This window comes from Oryctolagus cuniculus, chromosome 4 (assembly GCF_964237555.1).
Source record: "Oryctolagus cuniculus chromosome 4, mOryCun1.1, whole genome shotgun sequence".
Lineage (NCBI taxonomy): Eukaryota > Metazoa > Chordata > Mammalia > Lagomorpha > Leporidae > Oryctolagus > Oryctolagus cuniculus.
In genome coordinates, this window is record NC_091435.1 from 150871605 (window position 1) to 150893675 (window position 22071).

Below are 22071 nucleotides of genomic sequence, written 5' to 3' on the forward strand. Positions count from 1 at the left end.
AAAGATATTGGAGGATAATATAGCAGTATCAAAAAATACTAATACCTTAAGGACATTCTTGTTTTGTCATTCACGGAAACCAATCGTGATTAGAAAGAGACAAAGAAAATTCAAATTATAATGCGTCTATTGGCTTCCTTTGTTTTTAGGAAGCTGCTCAGGCCTTAATTTATGCTGAGATGGCAGGATCAAGCCTGGAACATATTCAAGAAAAAATAAATGAGTATCTGGAAAGAGTCCAAGCTCTCCACTCAGCAGGTGAGTAAAGTAATGTTTGTTCTCTCCCATTGTATCTCTCCCATGTGTTTCTTTCTCCCCACTGTTATCTCTGGGTCTTGTCTTCATTCTTGCTGCTCATTCCTCTTTTGGTAATCACCCCTTTAAAACCTTAATGTAGAAGTAAGCAACAGGGGGCCTGCACTGTGGCTTGGTGGGTAAAGCCACCACCTGCAGTGCTGGCATCCCATATGGGCACTGGTTTAAGACCCGGGTGCTCCACTTCCAATCCAGCTCTCTGCTATGGCCTGGGAAAGCAGTGGAAGATGGCCCATGTCCTTAGTTCCCTGCACCCACCTGGGAGACCTGGAAGAGGCTTCTGGCTTCCTTGCAGCGCAGCTCCGGCCATTGCAACCAATTGGGGAGTGAACCAGGGGATGGAAGACCCATCTCTCTCTCTCTCTCCACCTCTGCTTCTCTCTCTGTTGTAACTCTGACCTTCAAATAAATAAATCTTTAAGAAAAGAAAAAAGAAATAGGCAACAGGTCTCTGAAGATGAACCTTGGAGATAATCAAGTCCAGTTTCCTGGTTTCCTGGAGGTGCATAGATGACGAATCATCTCCATTGAAACAGTTTATCAGGGGCAGGGCGAGGACAGAGTGTGTGTGTGCAACATGTGTTGCATGGCTTCTTCTGGTGTTAAATTGGTGACTGTTCTTCAGGGTTTAAAGACTTGAGCAGGGTGTTCACAGTGTCCTCTCTGCCTGTGTCCTCTACATCCAAACCTTTGCTAAACTTCCAGACTCTATTTTGGAAAAGCAGCATGTAAGCAGAGACCTGGAACAACATCCTTATTTTTGTAAACAGCATGGCAAGTGCTGAGATAGAAATGTATGTAGGCTTGATAGTCCCATTTTGGTAGAGGTAAGTTTTTATCTCAAAATCTGCTATTCATAAGGAAAGGAAATTATCACGTATTGACATCTTGTTTTAGAAGTGCATTCCTCTGAGACAAGTGTGTGGCACAGCAGTTGAGACACTGCTTGGGATGCCTGCATACCGTGGAACGCCTGGACTTGAGTCCAAGCTCCACTTCCAATTCCAGTGTCCTACTGATAGGTACCCTGAGCCCCTTACACCCACGTGGGAGACCCAGATTGAGTTCCTGACTTCCGGCTTTGATCTGGCCCAGCCCCAACTGTTTGGAGGTATTTGGGGAGAGAACCAATGAATAAGAGTTAGCTCTCTCCCTCTCCTCCTTTTACTGTTCCCTTTTGCTCTCTCCTTTTCTCTATCTGCATTTCAGATACATGCATAAATAAATATTTAAAAAGAAGTGCACTCACCCCTTAAGAGGCTCTCTTTCTGTTGCTGTGTAATAAAGGCACAAGCAGAAGAATCTCCACCCCATTGGACTCTGCTCTCTACTGCTCTTTACATGTGAGCAGTTACTTAGGATTCCTGTCCCCTTAAACACAACACAGTTTACTTCAGGGGGGCACCCAGGAATTGTTTGCATTAAAAAATAGACTACCTGAGGAATGGGCCCTCACTTGATACAAAGTTTCTCTGATTTATGTGTTCGGAATACCAGGTAATTCAAAGGTATTTTGTTTTCCCAGCCATGTAAACAAAATTCTTACATTAACTGACCAATAATTAGGTATCTTATTTCCTGAACAGTGTGTTCAAATAAAATTATCTCTGAAGTATAGAAGGTGGTAACATGCTTGCTTCCATGATCCCCCTCTTTCCATTCCCCTGTCCCTTTATTTCTTTTTTTTTTTTTTTTTTTTGACAGGCAGAGTGGACAGTGTGAGAGAGAGGCAGAGAGAAAGGTCTTCCTTTGCCGTTGGTTCACCCTCCAATGGCCACCGCGGCCGGCGCGCTGCGGCCGGCGCACCGCGCTGATCCGATGGCAGGAGCCAGGAGCCAGGTGCTTTTCCTGGTCTCCCATGGGGTGCAGGGCCCAAGCACCTGGGCCATCCTCCACTGCACTCCCTGGCCACAGCAGAGAGCTGGCCTGGAAGAGGGGCAACCGGGACAGAATCCGGCGCCCCGACCGGGACTAGAACCAGGTGTGCCGGCGCCACTAGGCGGAGGATTAGCCTAGTGAGCCGCGGCGCCGGCCCCCCTGTCCCTTTATTTCAACAACCATTTATTGGTGCGTATTTGGCCGTGCAGTGTGTGCTGGGTGATAGATGAGTGATTGCCCTTAATCTCCCGGTCTGCAGCGTGCCAGACTGTGGAATCCAACTCTCTGGAGGGGAGAGAAACCCTGGCCGCCAGAGGGACATTTCCGTTTTCCCCTTCGGATGTACTCACACTCAGGCACCCCGTTTCAATTAGATTTACCTCAGTGATTTTTTTATACCCTAGGGGTCCTTAGAACAACTGGGGAAAAATAAGAATACCCTTTTATTTTTTCTAAAGAATTCTGTAAATACTCTTCATACTTTGAGTGAAGTGCAACTAAACCTTAAAAATCACGTTTGATTTCTGGGAAGTAAATTCTCAACACTGATATTATAAATGTGATACCTGGCACAGAATGAGACAGCCCTAATCTCTGGAAGATAAGGCTTTGGCAATGAAACAAAGTTCAAAACGGAATTTGAAAGCATAACTATACATACATTGTGTCAGCCAGGTTTTGACCCAGCTTGTTTCTTAAATAAAGCTGAATTTAGAGTTAAATTTTCTTATTTATCATTTTTAGCAGAAGTGTCCTTTATCAAATAAAAATCTTATTCACAGCACCAGGGTTTTTTTTTTGTTTTTTTGTTTTTTTGGTTTTTTTTTTTAGATTTATTTGAGAGGTAGAGCTACAGAAAGAGAGGGGAAGACACTGAGAGAGAGGTCTTCCATCCGCTGGTTCACTCCCCAAATGACCACAACAGCTGGAGCTGGGCTGATCTGAAGCCAGGAGCCAAGAGCTTCTTCCAGGTCTCACACGTGGGTGCAGGGGCCCAAGCACCCTTGATATATTCTGGATATGTTTTGTAGGAAGATATCTTTGTATTAAGATGGAAATACTTATTTCAAAGAGCAGTAAAAATACAGCTTATTCTGGACCCAGGTGAATAAGAAAAGCAGGAGCTTTTGTCATCAGAGCCGAATATAACATAATTACAGTCTGTTGTTGAAAGAAATTTAATTACCTTAGGGTAGAGTTTCTTATGTTGTAGCATTTTCCAAGATTTTGGGTTTTGTCATTTTTGGTTTTGGAGTAGATGGGTATGTGAGAGGAGGACTCCAATGTTTTATTTTTTAAATAAATAAGAGTATTGGTAAAGAGAAAAATTCAGGGGAAAGCATTTTTAAATTTTTTTTTTTTATACATAGGATTTTATTTTGCACTGCTGTAACAATTTCATTATAGACCAAGGGGAAAAAAGGAAAAAAAGATAAAACCACCACACTGAGTAAATTACTAAACCTTTTCTACTTTTTAACAGGATTTTCCATCGGGTAGATTTATTGTCATATCCCTTTCAAAACAGACAAGATGCTTACCATATTTTAAAGATTATAGGTTGCCACTGAAAGAAAAATTTTACACAGTCACTGTACATCAAGGTTGAAAAACTGTCCTGCCTGAAAAATAAACTTAGAAATCATGTGAATAAAAGAAAAAGAAAACATTATTGTGTTAAGGAAAGATTAAAGTTCTCATAATGTGCCATCTAAATGTGGATACTCATTCTTCTTAAGAGTTGCGCATAGGTAGGGATTTCTTGCTTCTGCCCTTTTCACTCATTATACTGTGTTTTAACCCAACAGTACTCATTAAGGCAAACAAATCCTTTTCTGAAGAGGTCTTAAGGAAACTGTGGACAAATAGCAAACTTTTGGCATTAAAACAGGTTAACACGTACACAGCCTTTAGTAATATACATTAAGCATATTTTCCTTGGACTAGTGACAAGAAAAGATGAACATGCTTGTTAACAATGTCAAAAAGTTTAAAATTCAGTGTCCAAGCAATTCCTAACAATGCTTATGTAGCTTTAAGCTCTAAACAGTATAGAATTTATGCAAATGCATTAAAGAATTCAAGCTTGGCAGATTACACCCAAGCAAGTTATTAAACTATATATACACAGAAAGTAAATGATAAATACAGAATTAAAAGAGTTCTGTTTTTCCTTACAGCCTTGAAAACTGACAAACTTTCTGAGGACAGTTCTATAATATTAAACATTAGGTAACCACAGGTATTGGGGAACCTAACTACATAAACCGATTTAAAATACTCAAGATGACTTTGTATGTTTAATACAATTCAGTTCGTAGTTAAGGCCACAAGACAACATTTAACAAAAATAATCACATCAATTGACCTAGAAATCAAATGCAAATAGATATGAATACAATCTCCAAAATCTGTCTTTTTAAGTGAACATGAACCATTTATTCAAAGTTATACAAGAATTTGGAGGATTAAAGTCTTCTGTGACATAAAGCCATTTCAAATAGTTTCATGTCTCAGCTGAGCAGGAGGAGAGGGTGAAAGAATAAGTGAGCGGGCCCCAGTGGGCAGTGAGACAGTAAAAACAGACTCAACAGCAGCCGCCCCCGGCCTGCTGTCCTCCCTGATTGCCGGCATGTGTTGCATTAGTAGCAGCATGCTGAGGGCCAATTTTAATGCCATTTGCCTCATTATTAATGTCAAAGACTCCTTCTTGGATTTTTTCATAAATCTCTTTTGCTGTATTAATAAATGCCTCTTCTACATTGGAAGCAGTCTTAGCAGAAGTTTCCATGAAGATAAGTCCATGTTCTCTTGCAAAGGCTTCACCTTCTTCCTTTTTTACTTCTCTTCTAGATTCTAAATCGCTTTTATTTCCAATAAGCATAATGACCATGTTGGAATTGGAATGCTGGCGGGCATCTTCTAACCATGTTGTCAAGTGGTTGAATGTATCTCTCCTTGTAATATCATACGCTAGTAAAGCCCCTGCTGCACCTCTGTAATATGACCTTGTGATGGAACGAAAGGACTCTTGACCTGCTGTATCCCATATCTGTAGTTTTATCTGTTTCCCATCAATCGTTATCATTCGAGCACCAAACTCTACACCAATAGTAAGGTCGTGCACTGGCTGAAACCTCTTGTCCATAAACTGTAGCAATAAGCATGATTTACCAACACCTGTGTCGCCGATGATGATGTACTTGAAGAGATAGGCGTACGCCATGGCCGCGGCCGCTCGGTGCCAGGGCACACGGCCCATTTTTAAAATTTTTAATTGATGTATTTATTTACTTGAGAGACAGCCATAGAAAGAGAGCTCCCATCCACTGAATCACTCCCCCAAATGCCTGCAGTGGGTGGGGTTAGGCCAAGGCCAAAGCCAGAACGTAGGAACTTAATCCAGGTCTCCCATGTGGGTGATAGAAACCCAGTTACTTGTGCCATCACTTGGCTTGCAAGGTCTGCATCAGTGGAAAAATGGACTTAGGACCTGGAGGCAGAACTCCAGCCCAGGTACTCCAGTATGGGATATGGACATCTTAATTGCTGGGCTAAATGCCTGCTCCTGTGCTACATTTTTAGTATTCTTCATCACTGGTCTTTGTGTGATAAATCACACAATTGAGGGGTTTTTGTGTATGTTTTTGTGTGTGTTTGTTTGTTTGCCTACAATGATGATTGAAAAGAGAATGTGTAGAGCGAGTAAAGCAACTGTCTACACCACCAGCATCCCATCCCATCCCATCCCATATGGGCTCCAGTTTGTGTCCCAGCTGCTCCACTTCTGATCCAATCCCTGCTCATGTCTTGGGAGAGGCAACAAAAGATGACCCTTTTGGGTGGTTGGGACTCTGCCACCAATGTGGGAGACCCACAGGAAGCTCCTGGCTGCAGCCTGGCTCAGCCCTGGCCATTGCAGCCACTGCCGTGTGTGTGTGTGTGTGTAACTGACTTTCAAGTAAATAAATAAATCTTTTAAAAAAGTAATTTTAGGCCGGCGCCGCGGCTCACTAGGCTAATCCTCCGCCTTGCGGTGCTGGCACACCGGGTTCTAGTCCCGGTCGGGACGCCGGATTCTGTCCCGGTTGCCCCTCTTCCAGGCCAGCTCTCTGCTGTGGCCAGGGAGTGCAGTGGAGGATGGCCCAAGTGCTTGGGCCCTGCACCCCATGGGAGACCAGGAGAAGTACCTGGCTCCTGCCATCGGATCAGCGCGATGCGCCGGCCACAGCGGCCATTGGAGGGTAAACCAACGGCAAAGGAAGACCTTTCTCTCTGTCTCTCTCTCACTGTCCACTCTGCCTGTCAAAAAATTTAAAAAAAAAAAAAAGTAATTTTAAAGACTTTTATTTGTTTTACCTTGCTGAACTTTTTAAATTAAGGATTATAGTGTTTTGATAAAGAGTGTCTTACAAGTATTAAAATGTTTTGTTCCCTGGCTATATTTAGGTAGTATTCCTTCTGATATGCTTTTTTTTTTCTATTCTAGTTCAGTCGAAGAGTGCTGATCCTTTGAAATCAAAGCATCAGTTGGACTTAGAGCGTGCTCATTTTCTTGTTACACAAGCTTTTGATGAAGATGAGAAAGGGAATGTGGAAGATGCTATAGAATTGTATACAGAAGCTGTGGATCTCTGTCTGAAAACTGTATGTATGGCTGCAACTGAAATTATATAGAATTATACTGAGAAATTTCTTAGAGAATTTTACTTAACTCCTTGAAGAAAAATAATTATTCTATCATTATAATTAGTTCCTCATTAAAAGGATAAAGAATCAAACATTTTTTAAAAAATTTATTTATTTGAAAGGCAGTTACAGAGAGAGAGATCTTCCATCAACTGGTTTACTCCCCAAATGGCCTCAATGGCTGGGGCTGGGCCAGGCCAAAGCCAGGAGCCAGGAGCTTCTTCCCCATCTCCCATGTGAGTGGCAGTGGCCCAGGCACTTGGGCCGTCTTCTGCGGCTTTCCCAGGCACATTAGCAGGGAGCTGGATTGGAAGTGGAACAGCCGGGACTCGAACTGGTGCTTATATGGGATGCTGGCACTGCAGGCGATGGCTTTACCCCACTAAGCCACAGCACCAGCCATGAAAATTAACCTCTTTATAGCCTAACAATTAGTAGCAGAAAAATTCAGATCACAGATCTGTGGATTTAGAACAATCTTTTTTATTCAGTTTGGTTTGGGAGAGTTTTATTAATGAGAAGTACAGAATACGGCACACTGAGTGGCTTTTACTGCTCTCTGAGGAGCCCCTGTTGGGACTGTGGACTTCAGACAGCATGTGGTCTGCCATGGTGGAGACTTGGTCCTGCTCTCTGTCCCTCAAGGCTGCCTTTCTCACAGGGTGATGTATTCACGGACAGCGTCCAGCCTGATTTCTGTGTGCACCTGAGATTACACACATGTGATCTGATTAGCAGTGTTCACTTTTAGCAGTATGTAAGTTCATTTCAGTGACAAGTTTTTAACATTATTTTAAGTGATACCTTGAAGGGTGAAAATAAAAGATCTCTTTTTTATTATAATTTCAAGAAGTATAATGTGCATTGTAAAATTTTTGCATAGAAATGTCATGGACCAAGCCAATTAAAAGGAATTACGTTTTAAAATGTCTGTCTCTTTCTTTTAAGTCTTATGAAACTGCTGATAAAACCCTGCAAAATAAACTGAAACAGTTGGCTCGACAGGCCCTAGATAGGTGAGTTTTGATCACTCAAGTTCTTGTTATACAGCATATCTATCTAAATGTGTAGCAGGGTCATGGTAGCAAGCTTCCACCTTTGAACAGATCCGGAAATCTGCCTTCTTCCCTGAGTGAAGTTCCCTCCTCTCTCTAGTCCCTTGCTTAAATTTAAGAAGCACTGAGCAATCAGATGTTTTCAGTTTTTGCCATGTATGGAACAAATAATTGCAATGTCTGAAATGGAAGATTCCCCTTTCCAGAAAGCCTTCCAGAGCCACTAACAAAAATAGAGAAATTGGCAATGAGCTTGCTACAAATACCCCAATTATACAATATGTGTATAATACCTCTTAGCCCAAATGTCAATTTTCAATGATGCCTATTCTAGCCAGGTACTTTGATCTTGCTTATTTTATTCTAATGTTCTTTCTCAAGTTCTTACCACTTTGAAAGTATATGAAATTTACCAGTTTATTAGACTCATACTCTCTAACCCCATCTCCCAGATACAAGTTGTGTGAAGGTAGAGAATTTTCTCTGTTTTGTTCAGTGCTGTAACTAGACATCTAGCGTAGTGCCATGACATATGGTATGTACTCAGTAGGTGTTAGTCAAGGAATGAATGAATTTGTATAAGAGAAATATACCTTTCATAAGGGTGTTATAGACAAAGGAAACGGATAGGCATTACATGTGTATCTACAGCATGAGTTAATGCAGTTACCTGCTTTGAGGCTCTGACTAGATAGTTGTACCACCCCCAGCACCACTTTTTGTACTTGAGGTGTAGCAGTCATCTCCCCGTTTCATCACCGTCGTTTATCAGCCTTTAGCATGTTTCCCCAAATGCATGAAAATGTGAGAGCTTGACAGTGGTTGCCTTCTCCATCTTAACTTCTTCCCTGTCAGAACCGCAGGTGCCTCCCCTCACCTGCGGGGGTAACCCAGCCAGGATTCCTGAGTGCACCTGAGTGCACCTTGAGTGCATCAGGGGACTGGGAGGGGTCAGCCACGGGATCCTTGGAGGAGCTGTTGACAAGTGTGGGTCCGTTCCAGGACAGTGTGCACAGAAAATGTACATTGATCTCAGAGTGGACCTCAGGTTGAGAACTTCCATGTGCAGCTCGTGCCTTCAGGCAGAACAAAGTCCAGGTTCCCTCGCGTTTCATGTGGGGCCTGGCAGGATGCAGCCCTGCCTTCCTGTCCCAGCTCGTCTCCGCTGCACTTTTCCCAGGGCTGCCGCCGTTGTTGTGGAGTGAGCCCAGCTCACTGCGCAGCTGCCTCATTCTGCACATGCTCCCATGCGCTTCCTACACACATCGCGGCCCCTCTCCCCCGGGTGGGGGTGGGGGAGCTCCTCTGCAGCTCCAGCATCAATGGAGCAGCCTTCCCTGACCCACCCCCTTCAGCGGTGAAGGCTGTGGCTGGGCTGTGCAACACCTCCATCCAGCAGCTCGCATTCTGATGCACTTCTTTCTCGTTCCCCACAAAACTGTGAGCACCTTAAGGGTAGGAATTGTTTTGTACATTCTTGTATACCTCTTACTTTATTAATTAAGTATAATAAGTGCTTGATTAATGATGTTGACAGAATATTTTTGGCAAAAATATTCATCCTACCTTTGCGAGTAGCCTAGAAGTGACTTACTGACTAGGATGTAATGTTACATTAGGGTGGTTTGACTACTTGTTGACTAAATTGTCTCCTGAAAAGCTTAAATGTGAGAAGAAAAACTAGAACAGTTTTTCTGTGCATCTTTTACAGAGCTGAAGCATTGAGTGAGCCTTTGACAAAGCCACTTTGCAAAGCCAAGTCAACAAATGTTAAACCAAAGCCACCTCCAGTGAGAACACATTTCCCACTAGGATCTAACCCCTTCCTTGAAAAGCCTCAGGCATTTATAAGTCCACAGTCTTGTGACGCACAAGGACAGAGATACACCGCGGAGGAAATAGAAGTGCTGAGGTAAATAGTTTGTGATTCCTTGGGATGGATTTGTTAACATAATCAACACAGGTAATTTTATTCTCATTGAGTTTGCTGAATTGTGTTCAGATCTTACAGTATATTGTGCTATTATTATGTAATTATAAATCATGTATTTTTTAAATATTTATTTGAAAGGCAGAGAGAGAGGTCTTCCATCCCCTGGTTCACTCCCCAAATGGCCGCAATGGCCAGAGCTGGGGCTATCTGAAGCCAGGAGCCAGGAGCTTCTTCCAAGTCTCCCACGCGAGTGCAGGGGCCCAAGGACTTGGGCCATCTTCTACTGCTTTCCCAGGCCACAGCAGAGAGCTGGATTGGAAGAGGAACAGCCAGGACTCGGACCAGTGCCCATGTGGGATGCCTGCACTGCAGGCAGCAGCTTTACCCACTATGCCACAGTGCAGGCCCCTAAATCATATGTATTAAAACAACTTGAAATAGTTAAAGTGTGTTCCTCCTAATATATTTTACTAGACATAATGTATATTCCTGAAAATCCTAGCATTCTGTAAACTGAGCACTAAAAGATCAAGGAGCAAATTAGAGCTGCAGCAATCACTTGTATTTGTGTGGCTTTGCAACCAGAGCCCTAATGGGGAAAAAAATGTTCCTTCCAAATAATCTAGGCCAGCGGTAAGCAAAAGAAACCTTGAATTATGAATAGTTTCTACTAAATAGTTTTTAAAAAGACAACAAAACCCAGAAGAATATGTATCATAAACCTCACTGCAAACCCTAAAAGGTATATCATCTGGCTCCTTAAACATTCATGGGCCCCTGGGCAGCTAGCCCCATGCATCTGAAAGCAGCCTCCAGATACTAGAATTGCAAAGCACAGTAATGTGGAAACCACTGATTGCCTTCTGAATCAGAGCAAATTGGATGGGTCTCCCAACCAGCGTGGCTATTCTTAAATTGGGCACAGCATGCTTAGAGCTGTGCAAGTCATGTGAGTTCACATTTTAATTTTCCTAAAATTGAACTGTGAAAAGGCCCCCTTCTACTCATGTTTGGAATTCCACATTGCAACTAAGCAACTCTGTGTTTCCACTTACTAAAGTGTTGCTGTTCTTCACGAAAAGGAAAAGTTCTCATCTCCTCACCAAGATGAATATATGCCTAGTTCCAACAGTCACGGTTTGCATTGCTAGTTGTGTTCTTCAATACTCAGATTACCCAGATGCTGTTACCTAAAGACAATAGTGGACCAGGCATTTGACAGAATCATTGGTACAGCACTTAGGACATCTGTAACCTGTATCAGAGTACCTTTCCTAATTCCAGCTTCCTGCTCTTTGCTCCCTGCGAAGCAGCAGGCAGTGGCTCGAGTAGTTGGGTCTCTGAATTCCAGGCTCCTGGCTTCAACCTGGCCCAGCCCTGGCTGTTGCAGGCTTTTGGAGAGTGAACCAGCAGATGGGAAATCTATCACTGCCTTTAATATAAATTTTAAAGAAAAAATTTTAAAAGACTAGGTTGTGAGGTTTCTCTGCAGCTACTTTAAATAAAAGAAGCCAACAGATGTAAAGAGAAATAGTGAATGTATACAAATAAGCATATATACAAAATGAAGAGAAAACATGCAAAGCTACCACAAACCTCATTTCTTTGTCAGTAGACTGTAGCTGATGATTGTGACAATTTGTTCTTGTATTACCCATTCTGTATTACCATAACCAGAAAATATAAAGAACATATTTGTTAGAATTATGTGTCATGTTTTTGAATTTCAAAATCATGAAACAGCTGGTTTCTCCCTTGGGGCTTAAGATAGAAGTGGCTTGTGTCTTGGTGCTGGGTACAAGGGACACTTTCATTACCTCTAGAATGAAATCGTAAGTCTAGGATTTTGTTGTAAAGGATGTTAGCCTTAAAAGACTACTCTTCCTGAATTGAATTGAATCAGTTATTTTCTGGTATTTGTTTTATGAAAACGGTGTCCAAATAAAGATAACAATATGAGGTTGTCAGTTTAATTTTAATACAATACTAGATCTTATCATTTGAATTTTAAAGATTTGTGATTAAAATAGACTTGGACATTAGATATTTTTCTTGTGTTTTGTAGGACAACATCAAAAATAAATGGTATAGAATATGTTCCTTTCATGAGTGTTGACCTGAGGGAACGTTTTGCTTATCCAATGCCTTTCTGGTAAGTAAAAGCTGTTGGTATTTTACTTCTAAGGTCATTTTAGTATTCCTGTACCTTTTCAATACTCTGAAGTCAAATTTTATTCATAGCCTTGAGATTAAAGTTGGTGATTAAAATATTGATCTCTCTGTCTCTTCCTCTTAAATAAATATTTTAAAAAGTAGTGGGGGGTGGGGCTGCTGGCACTGTGGCGCAGTAGGTTAATCTGCCTGCAGCGCCGACATCCCATATGGGTGCCGGTTCTACTCTCGGCTGTCCTCTTCTGATCCAGCTCTCTGCTATGGCCTGAGAGAGCAGGGGTAGACGGCCCGAATCTTTTTTACTAAGAGTATTCAACGTTCCTGGGTAAACTGTGACACATTGATCTTAAATGACTCATAGTAGTGCGTGAGCCAGAAAGGATTTTATTACATCAGGCTCCAGTGATGAGACAGAGCACTGAAGAGTGTATCAGGCAGCACTGTAATAGCAAACTATGGGAGACAATCTGCATGTCCACATTTTCTGGATAACCAATTGGAGGTGGATAAAATTTGTCTTCCTCAAGTGGTGAAATAGTACATAGGTAGCTAAAAGGAGTAAAAACTCTGCATAGAACATGGATTTTTTTTTATAAAGATTTATTTATTTATTTGAAAGTCAGGGGTCCAGCACTGTGGAGTGGTAGGTTAATCCCCCACCTGCGGTGCTGTCATTTCATAAGGGCTCTGGTTCTAGTCCCAGCTGCTCCTCTTCCAATCTAGCTCTCTGCTATGGCCTGGGAAGGCAGAAGATGGCCCAAGTGCTTGGGCCCCCTGCACTTGCATGGAAGACCCGGAAGAAGCTCCTGGCTTCGATTTGGCTCAGATCTAGCCGTAGCAGCCATTTGGGGAGTGAACCAGTGGGTGGAAGACCTTTCTTTCTGTCTCTTCCTTTCACTGTCTGTAACTACATCTCAAATAAGTAAATAAAATCTTCAAAAAAAAAAAAATTGATTGGAGGAGAGGTGTGGCTGTGGGAAAGCAAGAGAACCTTGCTTATCCCTCGTCTGCTTGCAAGCTAGTGTGGGCCTGCAGTGGGCTGACATGGGCACAAAGGAAATAGTGTTTGTCCAACTAGTGATTTAACTGTGGTAGAAATACAAGTCAGCAAAGGAACTGAGTGGAAACGTGGAACAGAATGACAGTGTCATTGTTTACTGAGAAGATCCAATTCAAGGACCTACAGTAAATGAATGGCTATCGTTGGTTAAAGATATTGAATGATTTTTTAAAAAAATTATTTATTGGGGCTGGCGCTGTGGCATTAAAGGTTAAGCTGCCAGCCACAGTCCAACATCCCGTATGGTTGCTGGTTCAAGTCTTGGCTGTTCCACTTCCGATCCAGATCCCTGCTAATGTGTTTGGGAAAGCAGTGAAAGTGGCCCAGATACTTGGGCCCCTGTGCCCACATGGAAGACCAGAAGAGGCTCCTCGCTCCTGACTTTGGCCTGGTCCAGCCCCGGCTGTTATAGCCATTTGAGGAGTAAACCAGTAAGTGAAGATCTCTCTTTGTTGCTTTCTCTGTATCTCTGCCTTTCAAGTAAATAAATTAAAATCTTAAAAAAAAAAAAAATGATTTGAAAGGCAGAGTTAGAGGGTGAGAGATACCTCTTCCATCTGCTAGTTCACTCCCTAAGTGGCTCTAATGGTCCAGGCTGGGCCAGGCCACAGCCAGGAGCCAGTATCTCCATCCAGGTGTCCCACATGGGTGGCAGGAGTCCAAGTACTTGGGCCATCTTCTGTTTTGCCAGGTGAATTATCATGGAGCTGGATTGGAAGTGGAGCAGTCAGAACTCAAAATAGCACTCATGTGGTATACCAGCGTTGCAGGAAACAGCTTAACTTGCTGTTCAACAGTGCTGACACCGGTATTGAATGATTTTTAAATGTTTTTCTATTTTGGTCATATATTAATTTTTTTTTTGACAGGCAGAGTGAACAGTGAGAGAGAGAGAAAGGTCTTCCTTTTGCCGTTGGTTCACCCTCCAGTGGCCGCCGCGACTGGCACGCTGCAGCCGGCGCACCGCGCTGATCCGATGGCAGGAGCCAGGTGCTTCTCCTAGTCTCCCATGGGGTGCAGGGCCCAAGTACTTGGGCCATCCTCCACTGCACTCCCTGGCCACAGCAGAGAGCTGGCCTGGAAGAGGGGCAACCAGGACAGAATCCGGCGCCCCCACCGGGACTAGAACCCGGTGTACCGGCGCCTCAAGGCGGAGGACTAGCCTAGTGAGCCGCGGTACCGGCCTATTTTGGTCATATATTAATTTTTTTTTTATTTTTGACAGGCAGAGTGTACAATGAGAGAGAGACAGAGAGAAAAGTCTTCCTTTTGCCGTTGGTTCACCCTCCAATGGCAGCCGCAGCTGGCGCACTGCGCTGATTCGAAGGCAGGAGCCAGGTGCTTCTCCTGGTCTCCCATGGGGTGCAGGGCCCAAGCACTTGGGCCATCCTCCACTGCCTTCCCGGGCCACAGCAGAGAGCTGGCCTGGAAGAGGGGCAACCGGGACAGAATCCGGCGCCCCGACCGGGACTAGAACCCAGTGTGCTGGCGCCGCAGGTGGAGGATTAGCCTATTGAGCCACGGCGCCAGCTGGTCATATATTAATATTTAAGTCAAAATTATAGTTGTAGTTTTTTAATATCTCTAAAGTTCTAAAGAAAAAGTGTGTTTGGTAATTTAGTTGTGACCTGCAAGAGTAAAGAGTAAGATATCTTGCATTTGCTCTATTATAGTTTGTATGGTAAATAATAATACTAAATAATTAAGATTATAAGCTTGAGTTAACCTTTATTTTTCTCCTGGAGATTTTGTGGTAGCTGTCTTCAGACTGTTCTAAATTCAGCCAACTATTTTTTCCTTATAATGGACTCCTGATATTACCCAGGTACCAAATGTTACCCTGAATACTAGTGGTCCTGTGGGATGATCCTTGAAAAAGTTTGAGAAATACATACCACCTTCTGCTCTGGGAAATTACAGTAAACGCCAGATCCTTAAAAATCTATAGGCATCAGCCGGCGCCGCAGCTCACTAGGCTGATCCTCCGCCTGCGGCACCGGTACCCCGGGTTCTAGTCCCGGTTAGGGTGCCAGATTCTGTCCCGATTGCTCCTCTTCCAGTCCAGCTCTCTGCTGTGGCCTGGGAGGGCAGTGGAGGATGGCCCAAGTGCTTGGTCCCTGCACCCCATGGGAGACCAGGAGGAAGCACCTGGCTCCTGGCTTCGAATCAGCGCAGTGCGCCGGCTGTGGCAGCCATTTGGGGGGTGATCCAACGGAAGGAAGACCTTTCTCTCTGTCTCTCTCTCACTGTCTAACTCTGTCAAAAAAAAAAATCTAAAGGCATCCTAGTTCTGATATTATGGAATGATGGCATTGTGCTTATTTAAGTGAAAAATTGGTCAAGAGACACAGCCATCTAGAGAGCAGGTCAGTGTTTGGAGAAGCCCTGGGGCAGGGTGCAACAACCCGTCTCCTGCCCCTTCACCAAGGGCTCTCTGCGTTGTCCTCACAACTCGGAGGGCGTGACATCCGTGCCCAGGCCTGGTCCCCTGAAACTCACCCACTGCTGTGGAAGGCCTCCTTCCTCCAGCAGGAGTTCCAGGGGCCTCTTCCTACAACCAGAACCGAGGCCCTGTTTTCCCAGATTCAGCACAAAGAGGATCCCTGCTCTGTCCCACCCTGGGACCCGAATGTTTCCTGGAGCATAGGCCTTGCAGGTTCCTTAAGCTACCTCCCCTGAGTGAAGGTGGACTCCCCTCCTGAGTCTGCTCTCCAGTCTCATTCCACACGCCTCTGCCAGCGTAGCGGTGCTGGCTCTTAGAATTACAGCTTACTGTGAAGCAGGGTGGTGGGCTTGCAGCCAGCACCTCAGTTCTCTTTGAACCATATGGTATTACTCTCCTGTCGCTGGGACAAGTATTGAGCGCAGGGAAGCAGAGGAGCCTTGGCTAGCTAGTTGACTGACATTTCTCAGTTGAGCAAAATTCTGATTCCATGTGATGTCCACTGTGTCAGCAGCCTTCGAGCTGTAAACCCTGATGCATCTCGAGAGGTTTCCATTTGCAAGTGTGTGGAAAGATTGAGCTTTGCCACTGTCACTCCTGAAGAGCAGTTTTCACTCTGCTCAGGAGTGCGAGGTGCTGGCCCTGGACTCGGCAGGTTCATCACATCCTGTCTGGGTGTGTCTGCAAAAGGGACAGCCAATTTTTTAAAAAGTCACAACCCAGAAAGAACAGTTTCTTAAAACGTCATACATAGATTTATCATGTTGAACAAAATGAATGCTCTCCTTTAGTTTGGGAATTTTGATGAAAAAGCATGAAGTATCGATGATATTAGTTTATCAGGAATTTGGTTTAGTAAATACCAAAGAGTACTGCATGCTGCTTTGATCTGTGTAACTTCTCCTGGTCCTTATACCCTGGCAACTCCAAGTTTGCAAGCCTGACAAGTTGAATTACCCATTCCACCCCACTGGGCCCGCCCTGTGTTAGCCCTAGTTGACTCCCCACGGTGTGGCTTCTCTTCTGGCTGTGCCTGTGGTCACCGTGGTTCCCTCCCTGGGCGCTCCGTCCCCTCCACCCCCATCTCACGTGGATGTCTGAAATGTGAGCTACTCAGGCCTGGGTGCAGACAGTGCCAAGCCAGTGCTGCCTCCTTCTAGAAGGAGAGTCTCTTCCTTGCCAAGGGCAGCTGCCTCAACTGCTGAGAGTCTGCACCCCACATCCAGGGCCTGACCATGCCGCTGTAGGGAGCCCTGCTGGGTCAGGGCAGCAGGTGAACCTCAGACAGATGAGGGCAGTTTGCCTAAAAGGTGCAGAAAAGACAGACGTAGCTGACCCCAGTCTGGCATCAGGCCTGAAAATCAGAGTTGACATCACTGATCTGTTCGCATTGCCTTCAGCCTGCTTTTATTTCTGTATGCTCTGCACAGCCAGCCTTCCCTCCACCTCATTCACTTCCAGGACCACTCGCCCTTCTGGGACCCGGGGCAGCTCCTCTGGGGAGTCCTGTGCCCGAGCTTCCTGAGGCAGCCTGTGGTCCTGGTCCCTCCTGGGGAGTGGCGGTGACGGCCCACACCTTCTTAGCAGAGCGGCAGGATCTGAATCCATGCCCCTCCCTAGTGACTGCATCGCACCACTTTTCCAGTCTGTCAGTGACATCAGTCGGTTTTGTTCTTGGTCATTTAAAGGCAAAAAAGAGAAAGTTGGTTTTTTTAAACTCGTAAGTCACCTGAAGTACCGGGGTCTTGTAGACGCCAGGCCTGGGTTTTCCTCCCACCGTGAGAAGAGCAGCTGGTCTGTTGTTGGGCCACCCTGCTCACCGTGCCAGTCTCTTCACTGGGACCTGCTCTGCGGGATCCCTGTGCTGTTTGTGTGGATTAGGCGGTTAGACGTTTTGTACATTAGCATGTTGTAGGTTGCTCATTTGTTTTATATGAAATACTTTACTTCTCAGTCACCATTTTTCATGTTAACATGGACTTGTTTCCCATAATGTGTGACTCTGCTCTCCAGAAGTCAACAATAAAAATGAATCCTGTTGTGTCCTTTTGAGGACATTTATGTATAGCAAGTTGGTTTTTTTTTTTTTAACTGTTATTTTCAGGAAAAAAAAAAAAAAACCTTATCCCTTTGCAACCTTGCCCATTGCCCATTGCCTTTTTTTTTTTTTTTTAACATCCCTGTGAAGAAATGTTCTTCCGTGTTTTAGGAGGAATAAACAGACATAGATTTTGATAAACAAGAAGATTTCAGATTAATAACAAAGCTTTGAGAGACCATTTTTCAAAATTTTGGTGAAGTGTGAATATTTTTTAATGGCTTTTTCAAAGAGAGTGAAACTTTTACATGATTTTCAGAGTTTTTATAGAAATGCCAAATTGATACAGTCACATGTCATGGAAATATTAAACAACTGCTCATAACTGTGGCGATATTTAATTCAGTTTCCAGAGCTCTCAACACGTGTACTTTGGAAGTCAGAGTGGCGTGGTTTGGAGCGTTGCCGCTGGTTGTAAATGAGTCAGTTGTCCAGTTACTCAGTCTTGCTGCAGGTATCAGGTTTGTTTTAAACACTGTGTCTGAACAGTGACTGGAATTCTGCCGTATTTTGGTAGTGAGGTGGGATAACTGAGAGTGGGAAAGAAAGAAAGGGAAGTCTACAGGTGGCCTGCAGTGGAAAACTGATGCTTAAACCCGGAGTTTGCAAACCACACCTGACCACAGAGCCATCTTTCCTGCTGCCAGCCTTCACTGAAATGAGTGTTGCAGTAGGTTTGTTTCAGGCTGCATATCGTGTACCTTATGTTATCTAAAAGGTTTTTGAAATCCAAGGATTTATTGCCTTTGTTCAAGAAAAGGACTGGGGAAAGGTAGATTTATTTTCTTTGGTGCTGTATAACAGTTTTAGAGAAACATAACACAGCTAGTAGGCGGCACTGGGTAAGAATGGTGAAATCCCCAGAGACCTGGATTCAAGTGGTAGTTCTGATGCTTCTTAGCTGTTTGATCACTTTATCCACTTTCAAAGAATATTTGTGGCCGGCACCATGGCTCAATAGGCTAATCCTCTGCCTGCGGCACCGGCACACCGGGTTCTAGTCCCGGTCGGGGCGCCGGATTCTGTCCCGGTTGCCCCTCTTCCGGACCAGCTCTCTGCTGTGGCCCGGGAAGGCAGTGGAGGATGGCCCAAGTGCTTGGGCCCTGCACCCCATGGGAGACCAGGAGAAGCACCTGGCTCCTGCCATCGGATCAGCGCAGTGCGCCGGCCGCAGCAGCCATTGGAAGGTGAACCAACGGCAAAGGAAGACCTTTCTCTCTGTCTCTCTCTCTCACTGTCCACTCTGCCTGTCCAAAAAAATAAATAAATAAAAAAGAATATTTGTTAGAATAGAGTTATTGTGCTCATGAAGTGGAGAATGTGTGTGAAGGACTTCAGCCGATGCCTGCCACGTGGTTTGTATTCCACAGCTGCCCTTTCCCATCATTAGCCTGTTTGCTTATGAGTCAGACTTGCCTTGACAGGACCCTTGATGATGACACTGTTACTGCTGAGTTTCTTGAGCACAGGCAAGTTAGGTTAAACTTTTAAATTGTATATTTTTAGAGATTTATATATTTTATTTAAAAGAGTTACATGGAGAGAGAAGGAAAGGCAGAGAGAGAGAAGTCTTCCATCCACTGGTTCATTCCCCAGATGGCCACAGCGGCCAAAGCTGCGCCAATCCAGAGCCAGGAGCTTCTTCCAGGTCTCCCATGTGGGTACAGGGGCCCAAGGAGTTGGGCCATCTTCTACTGCTTTTCCAGGCCATAACGGAGCTAGATCAGAAGTGGAGCAGCCAGGACTTGAATCGGCACCTATATGGAATGCCAGCACTGCAGGCAGTGGCTTTACCAGCTATGCCACAGCGCTGGCCCCTAAATTGTTTTCTTAAATAGGCAAATTTAGGTTGTTCTTCTGTTTTCAGTTACTTATGCATATTTTTAACTGGGAAATTGTGATCAGGTTGACTGGATTCAAAGTTAAGTAGAATCAGGTTCGACCAGAGTGTTATTTTAGGAAAGTATAAGTGTAGTTGTGATCACTGTACCAGGAAAAAAAAAAAGGATTTGTAAGAAATGAGGAAATTTAGTTTGGCTTTGGTTCATCTAAGATGAATTTTGTTACATGTTCTGATTTTTTATTATCTCAGTGATAGATGGGGCAAGCTACCATTATCACCTAAACAAAAGGCTACATTTTCCAAATGGGTACGACCAGAAGACCTCACCAACAATCCTACAATGATTTATACTGTGTCGAGTTTCAGCATAAAGCAGGTAAACATTTTTGTGTAATTTTATATGAAAGTACTTTAACATGAATACAGTATTCAGTTGTCTCTTTGGTTTAGAAAGTTTACTCATTTTGTACATGTTGACTTAAACATACTACTGTAAGTATGAATAACTTATAAGTAGTTGTTTTTACAATACTGTTTATATGTTTGTGGGTTAACTTGAAAATCTAAATTTCACCTTTTATAAAGAAACTAAATATCAAAAGTAGAAGGATAATTATTTAAATATCTATTCTAAAATAATTTCATTGAAATACATTATTTGATTTTTCTAGCACGTGTTAAATAAAATAGGTGAGTCTGCAGTGTGGCATGTCTGTTATTTTCCTCTTCAAGCAACAATCAAGAAGATGTTTATCATAAAAAGTCAGATGCTATGTGCAATGCCTAAATATTGTGATGCTGAAATTACAGGAATGAATGAGGGTAATTCAGAAGTTCATGGGAAAGAGAATTAAAAGATAAGTTTATTTTGGCCAAAAAAATTTTTTTAAAGATTTATTTTTATTTATTTGAAAGAGTTACAGAGAGGTAGAGACACAGAGAGAGATCTTCCATCCACTGGTTCACTCCCCAGGTGGCTGCAACAGCCGGAGCTGTGCTGATCCAAAGCCAGGAGCCAGGAGCTTCCTCCAGGTCTCCTACATGGGTACAGGGGCCCAAGGACTTGGGCCATTGTCCACTACTTCCCAGGCTACAGCAGAGACCTAGATCAGAAGAGGAGCAACCAGGACTCGAACCGGCGCCCATATGGGATGCCGGCACTTCAGGCCAGGGCTTTAACCTGCTGCGCCACAGCGCCGGCCCCACAAAAAATTTTTAAATCCATTCGTTCAAGAAATCTTCCAAAAGTTAATGGAAAATGTCTATTATGAAACCCATGCATGAATTCATTTATTTTTAATATGTATGTATTTATTTGAAAGGCAGAGAGGCAAAGAGATAGAGGTCTTCCATCTCCTGGTTCACTGCGCAAAAGTCCACAATGGCCGGAGCTGGGCCGATCCAAATCCAGGAGCCAGGAGCTTCTTCTAGGTCTCCCACACGGGTGCTGGGGCCCAAAGATTTGGGCCATATACTACTGCTTTCCCAGGCCATAGTGGAGAGCTGGATTGGAAGTGGAGCAGCCAGGACTTGAACCAGTGCCCATAGGGGAAGCCGGCACTGCAGGCCAGCTCCATCCATGCGTGAATTTAAAAGAAAGTTTGTACCAGATAAGCTTATCTTTAATTTCATTTCCCATGAGCCTTTTTCATGTGTTAATAAATTGTTCTTATTAACAGACAATAGTATCGGATTGTTCCTTTGTGGCATCACTAGCTATCAGTGCAGCTTATGAAAGACGATTTAATAAGAAGTTGATTACCAGGTAAAATTTTGTATTTGTCCCTTTACCCTTTTGTTTCTTAACTGGAAATCAAAAATTTAGGTCTTAACTTTTGTAGAAAGTGGAGAGAGCATATCACCCAAAATTTGGTCCTTTTTACAGGTTAACCAGATGAATCGCAAATGGGGAAAGAAGCACTAAGGCATTGTGATAACATATGCAATGTAGTCAGCATATAGGGAATAAGTAGATTTTGATATAAATGAAAGTGGCCAAAGTAAAACCACGTCTTGTGTATAATGCTGTATAATTGTACTATATAGTAAAGCCATTGCTGGCCACATGTGGCTATTGAGCATTTGAAATAGGCTAGTCTGAATTGAGATAGGCCATAAGTATAAAATACACATGAGATTTTGAAAACTAAGCACAAAATATAAAACTGAAAAATATCTCAAATTTTTATATAGATTACATATATTTTTGATGTTGCATTAGTCAAAATGTTATTAAAATTGGTTTTTACCTTTCTCTAACTTTTTATGTGGCTATTGGAAAACATAAAATGACATATTTCTACTGGCTAGAACCGCTTTAGAATGTAGTGAAATGCTTCTGAAAAAAATTTATCTTCAGTTTTTAGAAATTCTGTTAGCTTACAATCATTCATTGTAAAAATTATTATACATTATACTTTTTTAAAAAAATATTTTATTTATTTACTTGAGAGGTAGAGTTACAGACAGTGAGAGGGAGAGACAGAATGGTCTACCTTCCATTGGTTCACTCCCCAGTTGGCCACAATGGCTGGAACTGTGCCAGTCCGAAGCCAGGAGCTAGGTGCTTCTTCCCAGTCTCCCAT

The 22071-nt window shown here is 43.4% G+C and overlaps 1 protein-coding gene and 1 pseudogene across 3 annotated transcripts in view; one reads left to right on the plus strand and one right to left on the minus strand.

Moving 5' to 3' along the window:
* CAPN7 (calpain 7) overlaps positions 1 to 22071 on the plus strand; it is a 55487-nt gene that overhangs the window by 9017 nt on the left and 24399 nt on the right. For all 3 annotated transcript variants that reach the window (XR_001794591.3, XM_002716245.5, XM_051818480.2), the window contains exons 2-8: positions 150 to 258; positions 6683 to 6840; positions 7831 to 7898; positions 9649 to 9849; positions 11936 to 12022; positions 19736 to 19862; positions 21166 to 21251. Coding sequence is in view for 2 of the 3 variants with exons in the window: in XM_002716245.5 (XP_002716291.1) it covers positions 150 to 258; positions 6683 to 6840; positions 7831 to 7898; positions 9649 to 9849; positions 11936 to 12022; positions 19736 to 19862; positions 21166 to 21251 (836 nt within the window). In the remaining variant the exon portion in view is untranslated. The remainder of the gene's footprint in view (positions 1 to 149; positions 259 to 6682; positions 6841 to 7830; positions 7899 to 9648; positions 9850 to 11935; positions 12023 to 19735; positions 19863 to 21165; positions 21252 to 22071) is intronic.
* On the minus strand, positions 3544 to 6518 carry LOC127482593 (ras-related protein Rab-2A pseudogene; annotated as a pseudogene).